The sequence below is a fragment of the Palaemon carinicauda genome, chromosome 1 (genome assembly GCF_036898095.1).
Source record: "Palaemon carinicauda isolate YSFRI2023 chromosome 1, ASM3689809v2, whole genome shotgun sequence".
Taxonomy (NCBI): domain Eukaryota; kingdom Metazoa; phylum Arthropoda; class Malacostraca; order Decapoda; family Palaemonidae; genus Palaemon; species Palaemon carinicauda.
Window position 1 is genome coordinate 7,188,133 of NC_090725.1, and position 12,854 is coordinate 7,200,986.

Consider the following 12,854-nt stretch of genomic DNA (forward strand, 5'->3'; position numbering starts at 1 on the left):
GTTTTCTTTGTTTCACTTTCTTTCGCTTCACTCTTTGCCGTTTTCTTTGAACCACTTCCTTCCTCTTCATCACGAGTTCGCTTCGTAGTTTTTTTAAAGAAGCTATCGATAGAAAGTTGCTTGGTACAGCTTTTCAGAATGTTTCGAAAATAAGTTAGGGAAACATCATTAAACTGCGCAACTACTGTACATGACAAACCTGCAATTTCTTTAGATGGTATTTGTCGATGAAGTCGACCACGTCTTGATATTTTCCTAACACCTCTTTTATTTGCGCCGAACCTAACACATGTTCTACCTCCTCGATCCCTTCCTTGTAATCACTCATGTGCTCAGACATAGCATGGAGTTCCTTGAGCTCCTCTGTAATAAGTTCGTCGTGATGTTCTTTTGCAAGTTCACTCACACGGACGCCACGCTCATGCTTTTCAATAATTCCTTGCTTTACTTCTAAAGAAAGCATTTCCTTATTCCTTTTCTCACCAGTACCACTACCACTTGCGAAACTAAGCCTTTTAGGACCCATGATTTACGTAAAATACCGTAAAAGGATGAACGTAAAAAATCACGATTAAAACACAGTTAATAGCAAAACGCACAGGGCACAACCACACAAAGCCGACGAGAACAGAGGAATGTCCCAAGCCACGCTAATTGAGGGTCCCTCCGAGGTAGAAATGCTGCCTTCTATCGGTGGATATAAAAAATACAAAGTACCATCTACGTGCACGGGTATTGTTTACTTCGGGTGCGGAAAAAAAATTTGCGTGTACAGTAGAGTAGGAACGTGTTCGAATTGTACTTCGCGTGTCGAAAAATTCGGATACAACCGGTACGACGAAAATTGCTTACTTCGTGTGTCAAAATAAAATTCGGGTGTAGAGTCGAAAAATTGCTCGAATTTTACTTCAGATGTTGGAAAATTCGGATGTAGATACATTCGTGTGTGGAGGTTCCACTGCACTGTATTTGTTATCACTATATGTATCCTGTACTTACCAACTTAAAATCTTTTTATCTTTAAAGTAGTGATAGATCATCGGCGTAAACGAGTTATGCAGTGCAATTGCATACCTTCATCACTCTTTTCACCCATCTGTAGCTGCACAGCTTACTGGAATATTTTCTGGTAAGTATAGTACTGTTACCGTTTTTTTTTTCTTTTTGTAAATCCTGTGTATATTGCAGTGAAAAAAGGTAGATACACTGTATGTTTGTAAGTACAGTACCCACTATGCATACTGTACATGATTAGTACGTACCAAACTTTTATATTTACAGGAGTACGGTACATACTGTACATACATGATCAGTATGTACTGCACTTTGTTATTTTTTAAGTTAAATTAATTTCATTAATGAATGTATCTTTTTTCCAAAGATATTTGTACTGTACTATAGATATACAGTATGTAGCATAGTGTGTAAATACCGTAGTGAGTTTTTAGTACTGCAATGCATAAGGTATACAGTCAGCCCTCGCTCTTCGCGCAAGGTTAGGTAACAGAGACAAGCGTGAAAACCGAGAATCTGCAAATAATTGCTGCCCTAGACTGAGTTAACTCCTAACTTACGGTCTATTAAATTTCTTATTCCTGATCTCGATATTAATCTCTGGCACCGTCGTTCAATTAGTTCATTATACATGTTGCATAAGATTTTTCACAACTCTGACCATCCTTTACATTCAGACCTCCCTGGACATTTCTATTCTGTTCGTAATACTAGGCAGGCAGTTAATTCTAATAGCCAGGCCTTCTCCATCACGAGGCTCAATACTACGCAGTACTCTAGAAGTTCTATTCCAGCTGTGACCAAGTTGTGGAATGATCTTCCTAATCGGGTGGTTGAATCAGTAGAACTTCAAAAGTTCAAAGTTGGAGCAAATGCTTTTTTGTTGACCAGGCGGACATAGTCTTTTTATAGTTTATTTATGACATATTTGTTTTTGATGTTGTTGATAGTTTATTATATGACATGTCTGTTTTGACGTTGTTTCTTATTTTAGAATGATTTATTGTTAATTTGTTCTCTTTCTTTATTTATTTCCTTATTTCCTTTCATCACTGGGCTATTTTTCCCTGTTGGAGCCCCTGGGCTTATAGCATCTTGCTTTTCCAACTAGGGTTGTAGCTTGGATAGTAATAATAATAATAATAATAGCTTAACAACTCAGTGCCCATTGCCTACGCACGGTCGACTAACATACCTGCTTAATATTGAGTTTACTTGTTTCATATCACAGTAGAAATATTGTATTAATGAATGAGCATATTTCAGTAAGCGTACAGTCCATGTGCACATGTGTTCTATGTACTGTACATGGTAAGGAAATGGTGAAGTACAGTATGCAACACTAGTCATTTAGACACCTATAACAACAAAACACAGTTGTTCCTATTTAATATAACACTCGCTGATACTGTAGTACTGTATATATTAATGTAATATATGTACAGTACCATCACTACAATGCAGCTTAGTTAGCGAAGGTGAAACTTCCACTGTACTGTAACTGTTCGCAGTTTTTGGCAGAACGACACGCACCGTTTGACAACTTACCGTACACGTAGCCTACATTTACATACAGTATTACTCTATAGCGAAAAGTAATATTTACGTAAAGCACTGTATCGTATAGGTAATAAACAATACTCATATATACTTGTGTAATGTGCGACTTTTGGAAACAATTTTTTAGCCTAGAAATAAGGGGTCGAACATTACATGAGGTATACAGTACTTTTGAAAATTTGAAACTAAGCAGCTAGGCGTGATTTTCACCCCAGGAGAAGTTACAGAGGTAGTATAAATCTTGTAAAATTAAGATAATATTACTATAAATTAGCTGTTGTTTTACTTATCTCTGAATCCTTGTTATTACTTTACTACGTGTTGTGTGAATATCACTTAAACCAACAATAAGTGTAGCCTAAAAAAAAAGGGGAAAGCTTTCTTCCGAATGTATACACGTTTGTTTACATAGTCCTTCATCAGCTGACTAAAGCCCCCCTAACAGACAAAACAATCAAAACAGTGCTTCGTGATAAGGGTACTTAACAAATAAATATAATTCAAACATAAACCTTTCTTACCATAAGAAATTTAAAAACAAAACAGTAAACAATGAAATAAAACATTAAATAAAAAGAAAATTTTACTCAAAGCCATCAAAGCTTTTGTTTTCATCGTAGCTAGGAAACAATAACAAGAAAAAAGTGCATGCCAAAATCAAGGCTCGAATATTACATGGAGTATCTGAAAAAATCATGATTTTGAAGGTGAAAAAGAGGGGTTGAACATTACACGGAGTCGAATATTACTCTAGTATATACGGTACCATACATTACTGTGATACTGTGATATGTATACAATGATAGTTAAAATTCACTAAGTGTACATAATTTATTTAAAGACCACTTACCATTTTCATACGAAATTCTAAGCAGTAAAAAAGCATGATGCAACTCCTGATGTGCCGTGTCATGTATTGTGCAGTACTATAGGGAATCACACATCTACAGCACATTATTCGGTAAATATATTCACTGTACAGGAGCATGTACTACAGTGAACCCTCGTTTATCGCGGTAGATAGGTTCCAGACCCGACCGCGATAGGTGAAAATCCGCGAAGTAGTGACACCATATTTACCTATTTATTTAACATGTATATTCAGACTTTTAAAACCTTCCCTTGTACGTAGTACTGTTAACAAACTACCCTTTAATGTACAGAACACTTAATGCATGTACTACAGTACCCTAAACTAAAACAGGCACAAATATTAAAGGCGACTTTATATCATGCGTTTCTATAAACACGCCAAAAAGCACGATAAAAGATGGCAACCAATGTTTTGTTTACGTTTATCTCTGATCATAATGAAGAAACAAACGCATTTACACATCTGTGTATAGGTTAGTTTTTGCATCGATTATATTGATTATTCAGTACAGTTTGTTGATTTTGTTATTACCAATGTTTTACTTATTTTTCTTAGGACTTCCAAATGAAATGTTTTTCTTTATGACGCCGCCTGAAACGACGGCGTCATAAAGTACGCTTAGTAAACAAACGAAGGCATTTAACGCGCGTGATGAAAGTGATAAATAATGATATTACAGTAAAAGCTTTTATAAAATATGTTATTACAAATATTATTTACCGTATCTATATAAAATCATACATACGTAGCAAAGCAGGAAAACAATTTACGAGAGAGAGAGAGAGAGAGAGAGAGAGAGAGAGAGAGAGAGAGAGAGAGAGCGAGTTGTTTTACATACGTAAATGTAAATTTTAAACAAAAAAAAAATAGCCCCATTTCATGTAAAATAGATTACAAATATTTTACTTTAACATATTACAGTAGTCTGTATAATACTGTAAAGTTCAGTACAGTATGTTGTTGTTATAGTCGTGGCGATGAAATTCTCATGAAATAAAAACACGGCATTTCATAACAACAACTGATTCATTCTCTCTCTCTCTCTCTCTCTCTCTCTCTCTCTCTCTCTCTCTCTTCGTGTTATACAATACTTACATTTAGATGAAGAAACTAAAATTAGTTTTCTTAGTGTCAATTAAATACGAAACGAAAAAATTATGCCCAGTCTACATCCATTTCAATCATAGCTAAAAATACGGCATCCGATTTCATCAGCAAACCACTATTTTTTGGGAAACATTTTATTCTAGAAAATTGCTACTCTTTAAATAGTTAATTGCACATTAAGAAAGCGTGTACTTTTGTTTTTAAATTTTGGGTGTGTTTTAAGAATAGAGTACAGTGAACCCTCGTTTATCGCGGTAGATAGGTTCCAGACCCGGCCGCGATAGGTGAAAATCCGCGAAGTAGTGACACCATATTTACCTATTCATTTAACATGTATATTCAGACTTTTAAAACCTTCCCTTGTACGTAGTACTGTTAACAAACTACCCTTTAATGTACAGAACACTTAATGCATGTACTAACGTACCCTAAACTAAAACAGGCACAAATATTAAAGGCGATTTTATATCATGAGTTTCCTAAACACGCCAAAGAGCACGATAAAAAATGGCAACCAATGTTTTGTTAACGTTTATCTCTGATTATAATGAAGAAACAAACGCATTTACACATCTGTGTATAGGTTAGTTTTTGCGTCGATTATATTGATTATTCAGTACAGTATGTTGATTTGGTTATTACTAATGTTTTACTTAATTTTTCTTAGGACTTCCAAATGAAACGTTTTTCTTTTTGACGCCGCCTGAAACGACGGCGTCATAAAGTACGCTCAGTAAACAAACGAAGGCATTTAACGCGCATGATGAAAGTGATAAATAATGATATTACAGTAAAAGCTTTTATAAAATATGTTATTACAAATATTATTTACCGTATCTATATAAAATCATACATACGTAGCAAAGCAGGAAAACAATCTACGAGAGAGAGAGAGAGAGAGAGAGAGAGAGAGAGAGAGAGAGAGAATGTTTTACATACGTAAATGTAAATTTTAAACAAAAAAAAAATGGCCCCATTTCATATAAAATAGATTACAAATATTTTACTTTATCATATTACAGTAGTCTGTATAATACTGTAAAGTTCAGTACAGTATGATGTTGTTAAAGTCGTGGCGATGAAATTCTCAGGAAACAAAAACACGCCATTTGATTACAACAGCTGATTCATTCTCTCTCTCTCTCTCTCTCTCTCTCTCTCTCTCTCTCTCTCTCTTCGTGTTATACAATACTTACATTTAGATGAAGAAACTAAAATTAGTTTTCTTAGTGTCAATTAAATACGAAACGAAATAATTAGGCCGAGTCTACATCCATTTCAATCATAGCTAAAAATACGGCATCCGATTTCATCAGCAAACCACTATTTTTTGGGAAATATCATTTTATAGAAAATTGCCACTCTTTAAATAGTTAATTGCACATTAAGAAAGCGTGTACTTTTGTTTTTAAATTTCGGGTGTGTTTTAAAAATCGAGTATTGTTGACATCTTTTTTTTTCTACTTTTGGCTGTGATTAGATCAGCTGTCATCTAGCTGCCGCTCTTGAGTGTGTACGAATACACTAACAAAGTATCATTTATACCATTTCTTAACTTATTCAAACCGTCTACAGTATACAGTTGATATTACATAAGCTCCAATGTGTTATAACCTATCAAATTTTTTTGTTTATTACATTTAAACCCACCCCCCTCTCTCTCTCTCTCTCTCTCTCTCTCTCTCTCTCTCTCTCTCTCTCTCTCTCTCTCTCTCTGGGCTACTTTTCACTACCTCCCATTCCTTACCCCTCTCTATCTCTCTAACAAATGATATCTTTCTTGCTCCTCAAAGTTTCATTTATGTTGAAAATCAATCATGATTCAATTTTTCTTACTTTCTCCGATCTCGCACCATCGGTCACATCGCGGTATTTTCGATATTTCCGGAAAATCCGCGATATATGTATATACATGGGTTATGAAAAAAATCCGCGAAGTGGTGAATCCGCGACGGTCGAACCGCGAAGTAGCGAGGGTTCACTGTATTGTTGACTTCTTTTTGTTTTACTTTTGGCTGTGATTAGATCAGCTGACATCTAGCTGCCGCTCCTGAGAGTGTACGAATACACTAACAAAGTATCGTTTATACCATTTCTTAACTTATTCAAACCGTCTACAGTATACAGTTGATATTACATAAGCACCAATGTGTTATAACCTATCAAATTTTTTTGTTTATTACATTTAAACCCCCCTCTATCTCTCTCTCTCTCTCTCTCTCTCTCTCTCTACCTCTCTCTCTCTCTCTCTACCTCTCTCTCTCTCTCTCTACCTCTCTCTCTCTCTCTCTCTCTACCTCTCTCTCTCTCTCTCTCTCTACCTCTCTCTCTCTCTACCTCTCTCTCTCTCTACCTCTCTCTCTCTCTACCTCTCTCTCTCTCTACCTCTCTCTCTCTCTACCTCTCTCTGGTGGATATACGAGGTGCCTCACACTGAGGGACCTGGGGGAACCCAAACAAAAAATAAGCCCAATAAGCCCTCTCTGTGGGCTACTTTTCACTACCTCCTGTTCCTTACCTCTCTCTATCTCTCTAACAAATGATATCTTTGTTGCTCCTCAAAGTTTCATTTATATTGAAAATCAATCACGATTCAATTTTCCTTACTTTCTCCAATCTCGCATTATCGGTCACATCGCGGTATTTTCAAAATTTCCGGAAAATCCGCGATATATGGGTTATGAAAAAAATCCGCGAAGTGGTGAATCCGCGATGGTCGAACCGCGAAGTAGCGAGGGCTCACTGTATATAAATACATCACTATTTATATCAAAACCTGATTTTGCTCAAAATGGACCGAACCGGGAGATGCAGACACGAAGAGAGATTATGCAAGGCTGAGCCTTAGTAAGCGAGAGATGGGGTGTTGTGCTGTGTGGAGTGGGAAATTACGTGAAGGATGTCGAGTGCAAGGTAGCGCAATTGTTTTGAAATCGTCAAGCCGCAAGAGTACTTATCATGCACCCGCGAATAAGTGATTTTTTATTCAATAAGTTATACAGTTCTCTGTGTTGCAAACCAGGAAAATTGCAAAGAATGAACACGCAAATAGTGAGGGCTGATTGTATACGTATGTCCGCAAGAGACATCGCTTCAAGAGTTTAATCATACTTGATGACAAGATACAGCATAGAACTTCATATGAAAATGTTTAGTGGTGTTTCTATACCATGTACATTTTTAATTTTTACTTTATTTTAATTTTCATTATTACATACTGTATACAGTAATACAGAACTGTAATGTACATTATTGCTATATTAAATATCCTGTAATGTACTGTACATTAATAAATAGAAAACAGACACAATATATAATGTAGGCTACAGTGCGGTGACTTGACAAAATGGTAGGAGTTGTCCTGCTGAAAACAGCGAACACTCACGAGTGTTACCTTAGCTAATTAAGTTTAACTACAGTAATAGTACTGTACATATAGTATATTACAGTAATATACACTACAGTACCAGCGAGTGTCATATTAGATAGGAATAATAGTGTTTTCTTATTATTGTACGTGTGTTGCGATGACTTATATGTACTGTACCGTAGTCTTATCATGTACGTACATAGTACACCTGTGAACACGTGCTGTACCCACTACCCGACTGTAACTTTTTTACCTTGTTGAAGTTGAAACGGTCATTCCAGCTTTGCTTAAGTCATACGACTATTAAGGAAGATAGTTTGTAATCATGCAGGAACAAAAGCTAAATTTCAGTGAAGGTTTATCTTAACCCTTTTACCCCCAGGCTATTTGGAAATTTCCAACCCTTAACCCCCAGGGGGGTTATTTTTTTCCCAGCACATTTTGCAGTATATATTTTTTAAATTGCTCTAACAGCCTTAATTTTTGTCATAGAGAGGTTGAGTTGGTCTCATTCTCTTGGAAAATGCCTGAATTTTCTTAAAAAATTATCAAAAATATGAAAAAAATTTTTTATAGGATTTTTTTGCAAAGACGTACCGGTACATCCATGGGGGTAAAGGGATGGCTTTTGTGAAACGTACCAGTACAGTAGGTCCTTTGGGGGTAAAAGGGTTAAAAACACCTAGACGAATATTTCCAATGAACACCTGTATGTCTGGCTAATATGATTACTGTACTGGATGTGAGTAATTATAGAGAATATAAATATAACCAGTTACTTGCATGCTAATGCTTACCATTTTACAAAATGTTACTGTTGTCTGCTCTGTACAGTCATGAGGTTTTTTACTGAAGAAAAGATTTTGTGTAAGAGAACACAAGCCGCGTGATGGTGGAAGATGTTGGCAAGTTTGATTTGATAGTAATCTTGAGTCTCTCTCATTACCAAGATTTGTCTTAATACAAGGAGAAGGCCCCGTTTCTTCATTCAAACTTGTTAGTGACTGAAAAGAAAAAAGATATATAAAAAATAAAACTTTTAAAGTAATCGGCAACTATACACACCTGACTCCTGTGATAGGAGTATGACTTCCGTCACTCACTTTTGACCTTAAGCCTGGGACTTGTGGCAGGAAGTGAAACTTGAAGGAACCAGTTTGTATAATTATAAGAAACATAAATCAATCTAAAAATTTGCAATTTGATTCAATATGAATACACACCATTAACCTTTAATAGCAGACTAATACTCAGGAGGGAGGAAGTTCCTTTGAACCAAAATCTGGCTGGTTAAACTTTTCCTGGAAAATGTCAGATCCCCTAGTCCTGTATAGTGATGAAGGTGATGATTCCTGCAAGGTTCTTAAGGTCTAGACAAGCATGTAAATGTCACATGCGCTAGGTTAGGCACATACCAAGATAAATATGTAAACGGCAGGGTTTTTTTTTCCTAAAAAATAAAAAAATCTATTCATTTTATTTGAATAGATTTTTTTTATTGAAATCCATTTTCTTTATTTATTTTTTTTCATTAATACTGTACTTTTTGCTGCAGCTGATTATTTTTTTCGGTCTTATGAGGGTATTTTCTGGTGATAAATTTGGTCCATGTTAAATGAAACCATAGTTCAATATACATTACCAAAGATGGGTATAGTATGGAAGAAGTTAATCTACTCACACTGCATCCCAGTCTGATACTTACTGAAGAAATTTGCAAACTTGTCTATTTATAGTCTGTCAATTTTGGATTATATTAATAAGGAATTATACTTTGCATTAAAAAAAAAGAATTAAGCTTATTAAAATTTGTAATTGCATTTATTGTTATTATAAAAAAAATACCTTTTAATTTTTTAGGCTTTTTAATATTTTTCTTTGTAAAATATGGCCATGATTCACTGTTACACATCTTGCTACAGGACCAGAACAGAATCAGTGCAGAACAAGGACTTATTTCTCATACTTTCCCTCTACAACTATATCACATTTAACATATACTGCCATTTTTTTGCTTTCCCAGCATTTAAAGTACCTCCTAACTACTTAATTACTATACAAGAAGAGGAGAGCTGCAGGACAGCATAATTTGGGAGTAAATGGAGAGCGTGGTCTGTATAATATTTCTGTGAGTGATATTACAAGAGAATTACCGTCAGGTATCACGGGGTTCTAACCCCCGAAACAACTATCCGTATATATCGTGTATAATCAGGGACGTATCCTATGATAACCATAGTTATCTGCACCCCCCAATAAACTTTACCCAGTCTAATCCTCTAAAAAGGAAGGAGAAATGAGGAGCCGTTACATATCCTATCACCTTTCGGTGCCCCCATACAACCCTGGTGCTTCATTCTACATCGCAGCGGAACTACTGTGAAATAGAAGCCTCCAACGAGCAATTGGGTGGGAGAAAATGTAGTAATGGGCGGGCCATCAGGACGACGTGGCCATCTCACCAAAAAAAACTGTATTTGAAAAGTATGATGGTCTTCTAACGGGATAGATCTGGGTCTGGCTATCACCTTCCCCCATGGTGAAAACATCCCACATTAGTGGTGAGATGTCAAAGCACTAAAACTGTAATAAGCTTAGTGAGTAAAATGTATGGAACAAAATACCCATCCACAAGCAAAGTGTATTATGTTTAGTAAGCATAGAAATTAACAATGGTATACTAATTTTATTGCCACTAAATGAAATTAGGGCTAGAAATAAGAGGCATGCAACAATATACTGTACAGTCTTTTATTACAAAAATTAGAGCACAATTATTACAAGTAATATGGTAAGCATAGAGATCATATAATGTACCCAACCATACAGCCTCAATATATTTGTACACAAATTATCATGAGGGAAAAAATATACTTAACCTGTCATAAAACCCCGGAAGGAGGCTTATGATAAAAATAAGCAAAATAAGGCAAAAGATAATATATAGTCTTATACCTAAACCCATAATTTGAACTATAGTTCTAAAGGAGGTATATTATAGAAAAACAGCAGGTACACATGTTATTCAGAGAAAGGAAATTGAATCCTGAAAACCAAAATTTTTTATTAATGATCATGAAACAAAACCCGACAGTTTACTTATTAAAAGAAATAAGCTGGAAGAATGCCCGCGGCCTACGCAAGCTGTGTGTTGAGGTATATAGAAGTGTGGCTGTCCAGGTAAAGTTATTCAGAGTTCTTTAGAGGGAAAAACTGTAACTAGGACTTTCCCAATACCACCTCGTCAGGGTATGGGGACGCAACAGTATTATTTTTAATACTAGGTACACAACGGAGCATGGTTTACCTGCAGCGGGTTGAGGTCAGCTGTGCAGAGAACCCAGGATGCTGCGTTCCCCAAGAGAGGGGAGAATGAAGAAAAGAATAAGGGCCAGTCAAATCTTTCATTCACGCAGACTAAAACCGGGTAACAATGCCCTCAACCTTCTGCTACTTGTCCAATAAGGAGCTTGAGGTTTTAAACCAGCTGTTGTGCAGCCACCACAGGACCGATAGAGAATGTATCAAGTCTTCTGTGGGTCACGTCTAGCAGGTAGGGGGATGTGAATGTGGTCTGACGATTCCACACCCCAGCTTGAAGAACCTGCGTCACTGAGAAGTTTCTCTTGAATGCCAGGGACGTAGCTACGCCCCTGACATTATGAGCTCTGGGACGACGTGAAGGAGGGTCTGGATTCAATGCATGGTCTATGACCTTGCAAATCCATGCCGAGATGGTGTTCTTGGTGACCCTCCTCTCGGTCCTTCCTGTGCTGACGAATAATGCAGGCACACAGGGACGGGCTGCGGCTGTTCTCTTAAGATACAGCCTCAAACTTCTTATGTAGATGAGTATTATGTATGTTTGTTTTATTTCCTGTATTGAACTGTGCAGGTTATCAGTAAATGTTAGGAGGGCAAAGATGATAAATTAATTCAGTTTTCTATGTACATACCTGTATTCTTTTCCCTCTTATTTTACCATTCTATCAACCCACTTTATTTTTTTTAAACACAGTACTGTGTGCCGTAATGGAGTGATAGCTAAATTTTTGTTGTAGGTACAGTCAAGATGAAGTAAATGTAAAAATGTATTGAATTGTTTAGTTTATTGTGTAAGGTATTGTTGCCAGTTATGAGACAATTTCTAGATGGGCTGAAGAGTTAATAGGGGGAATATAAAAGTAATGTTACCTATATAGAAATAATAAATTTATTTTATTTTATTTACTAACCTACTACCACAAAATATGTATTTTTATTAGTATCTCTCACCTGTCCTTTTAATTTGTCTCATGTTGTTTCCCTTTGTTTCAGGTTTGTGCAACAACCTACAAACAGTAAACATCCAGTAGAATAATTAGTGAAGACCAGAATATGAGTAAAAATCCAGAATAAGCTAGTTATGTGAAGACAATTAGGTGGTTCCCACTAATAACCATGGTTGTAAAATGTATTGTTAAATGATACTGTATTTACATGTTATTTATTTTTAATGTCATTGCACTTATTGAAGAGTAGCCCAGAGGGGAAGGCAATTGTGAGCAGAGAGCTAGTTCTTCATGTAAGATGAACAACTATTCAGATTTTGAAAATGAGCAAACCTACCAGAACTGATCAGCAAAAAAGTAGATGAAATTTTAGTTCTTTGCTAACAAAACCAGACCAGACCTAAGTAGACTCAGTAGATAGTGAAGCACATAAATACTGGTCACAAGAGGTCATCAAATCAATACTAATTGTACATGCATACCAACTATATTTGCCCTTTTTTATTCCCATTATAGGACATGTTTTTTTCCCTTAATTTTGCTTTAAAAAATATTCTATAATTTTCCATTTTACTCCTTTATTAACCTAACCCAAATTCTTCAGCATTAAATTACAGTAGTATTGTTCATATGAAAAAGCAAATTTTTTTCATTCATG

General features: G+C 35.9%; 1 protein-coding gene across 1 annotated transcript in view; it reads right to left on the reverse strand.

The window, feature by feature from the left end:
- The window catches only part of LOC137641407 (uncharacterized), a 45,453-nt gene that overhangs the window by 9,326 nt on the left and 23,273 nt on the right, over positions 1-12,854 (reverse strand). Inside the window, exon 3 of the mRNA XM_068373935.1 lies at positions 8,723-8,929. Within this exon, the coding sequence (XP_068230036.1) occupies positions 8,723-8,929 (207 nt within the window). The remainder of the gene's footprint in view (positions 1-8,722; positions 8,930-12,854) is intronic.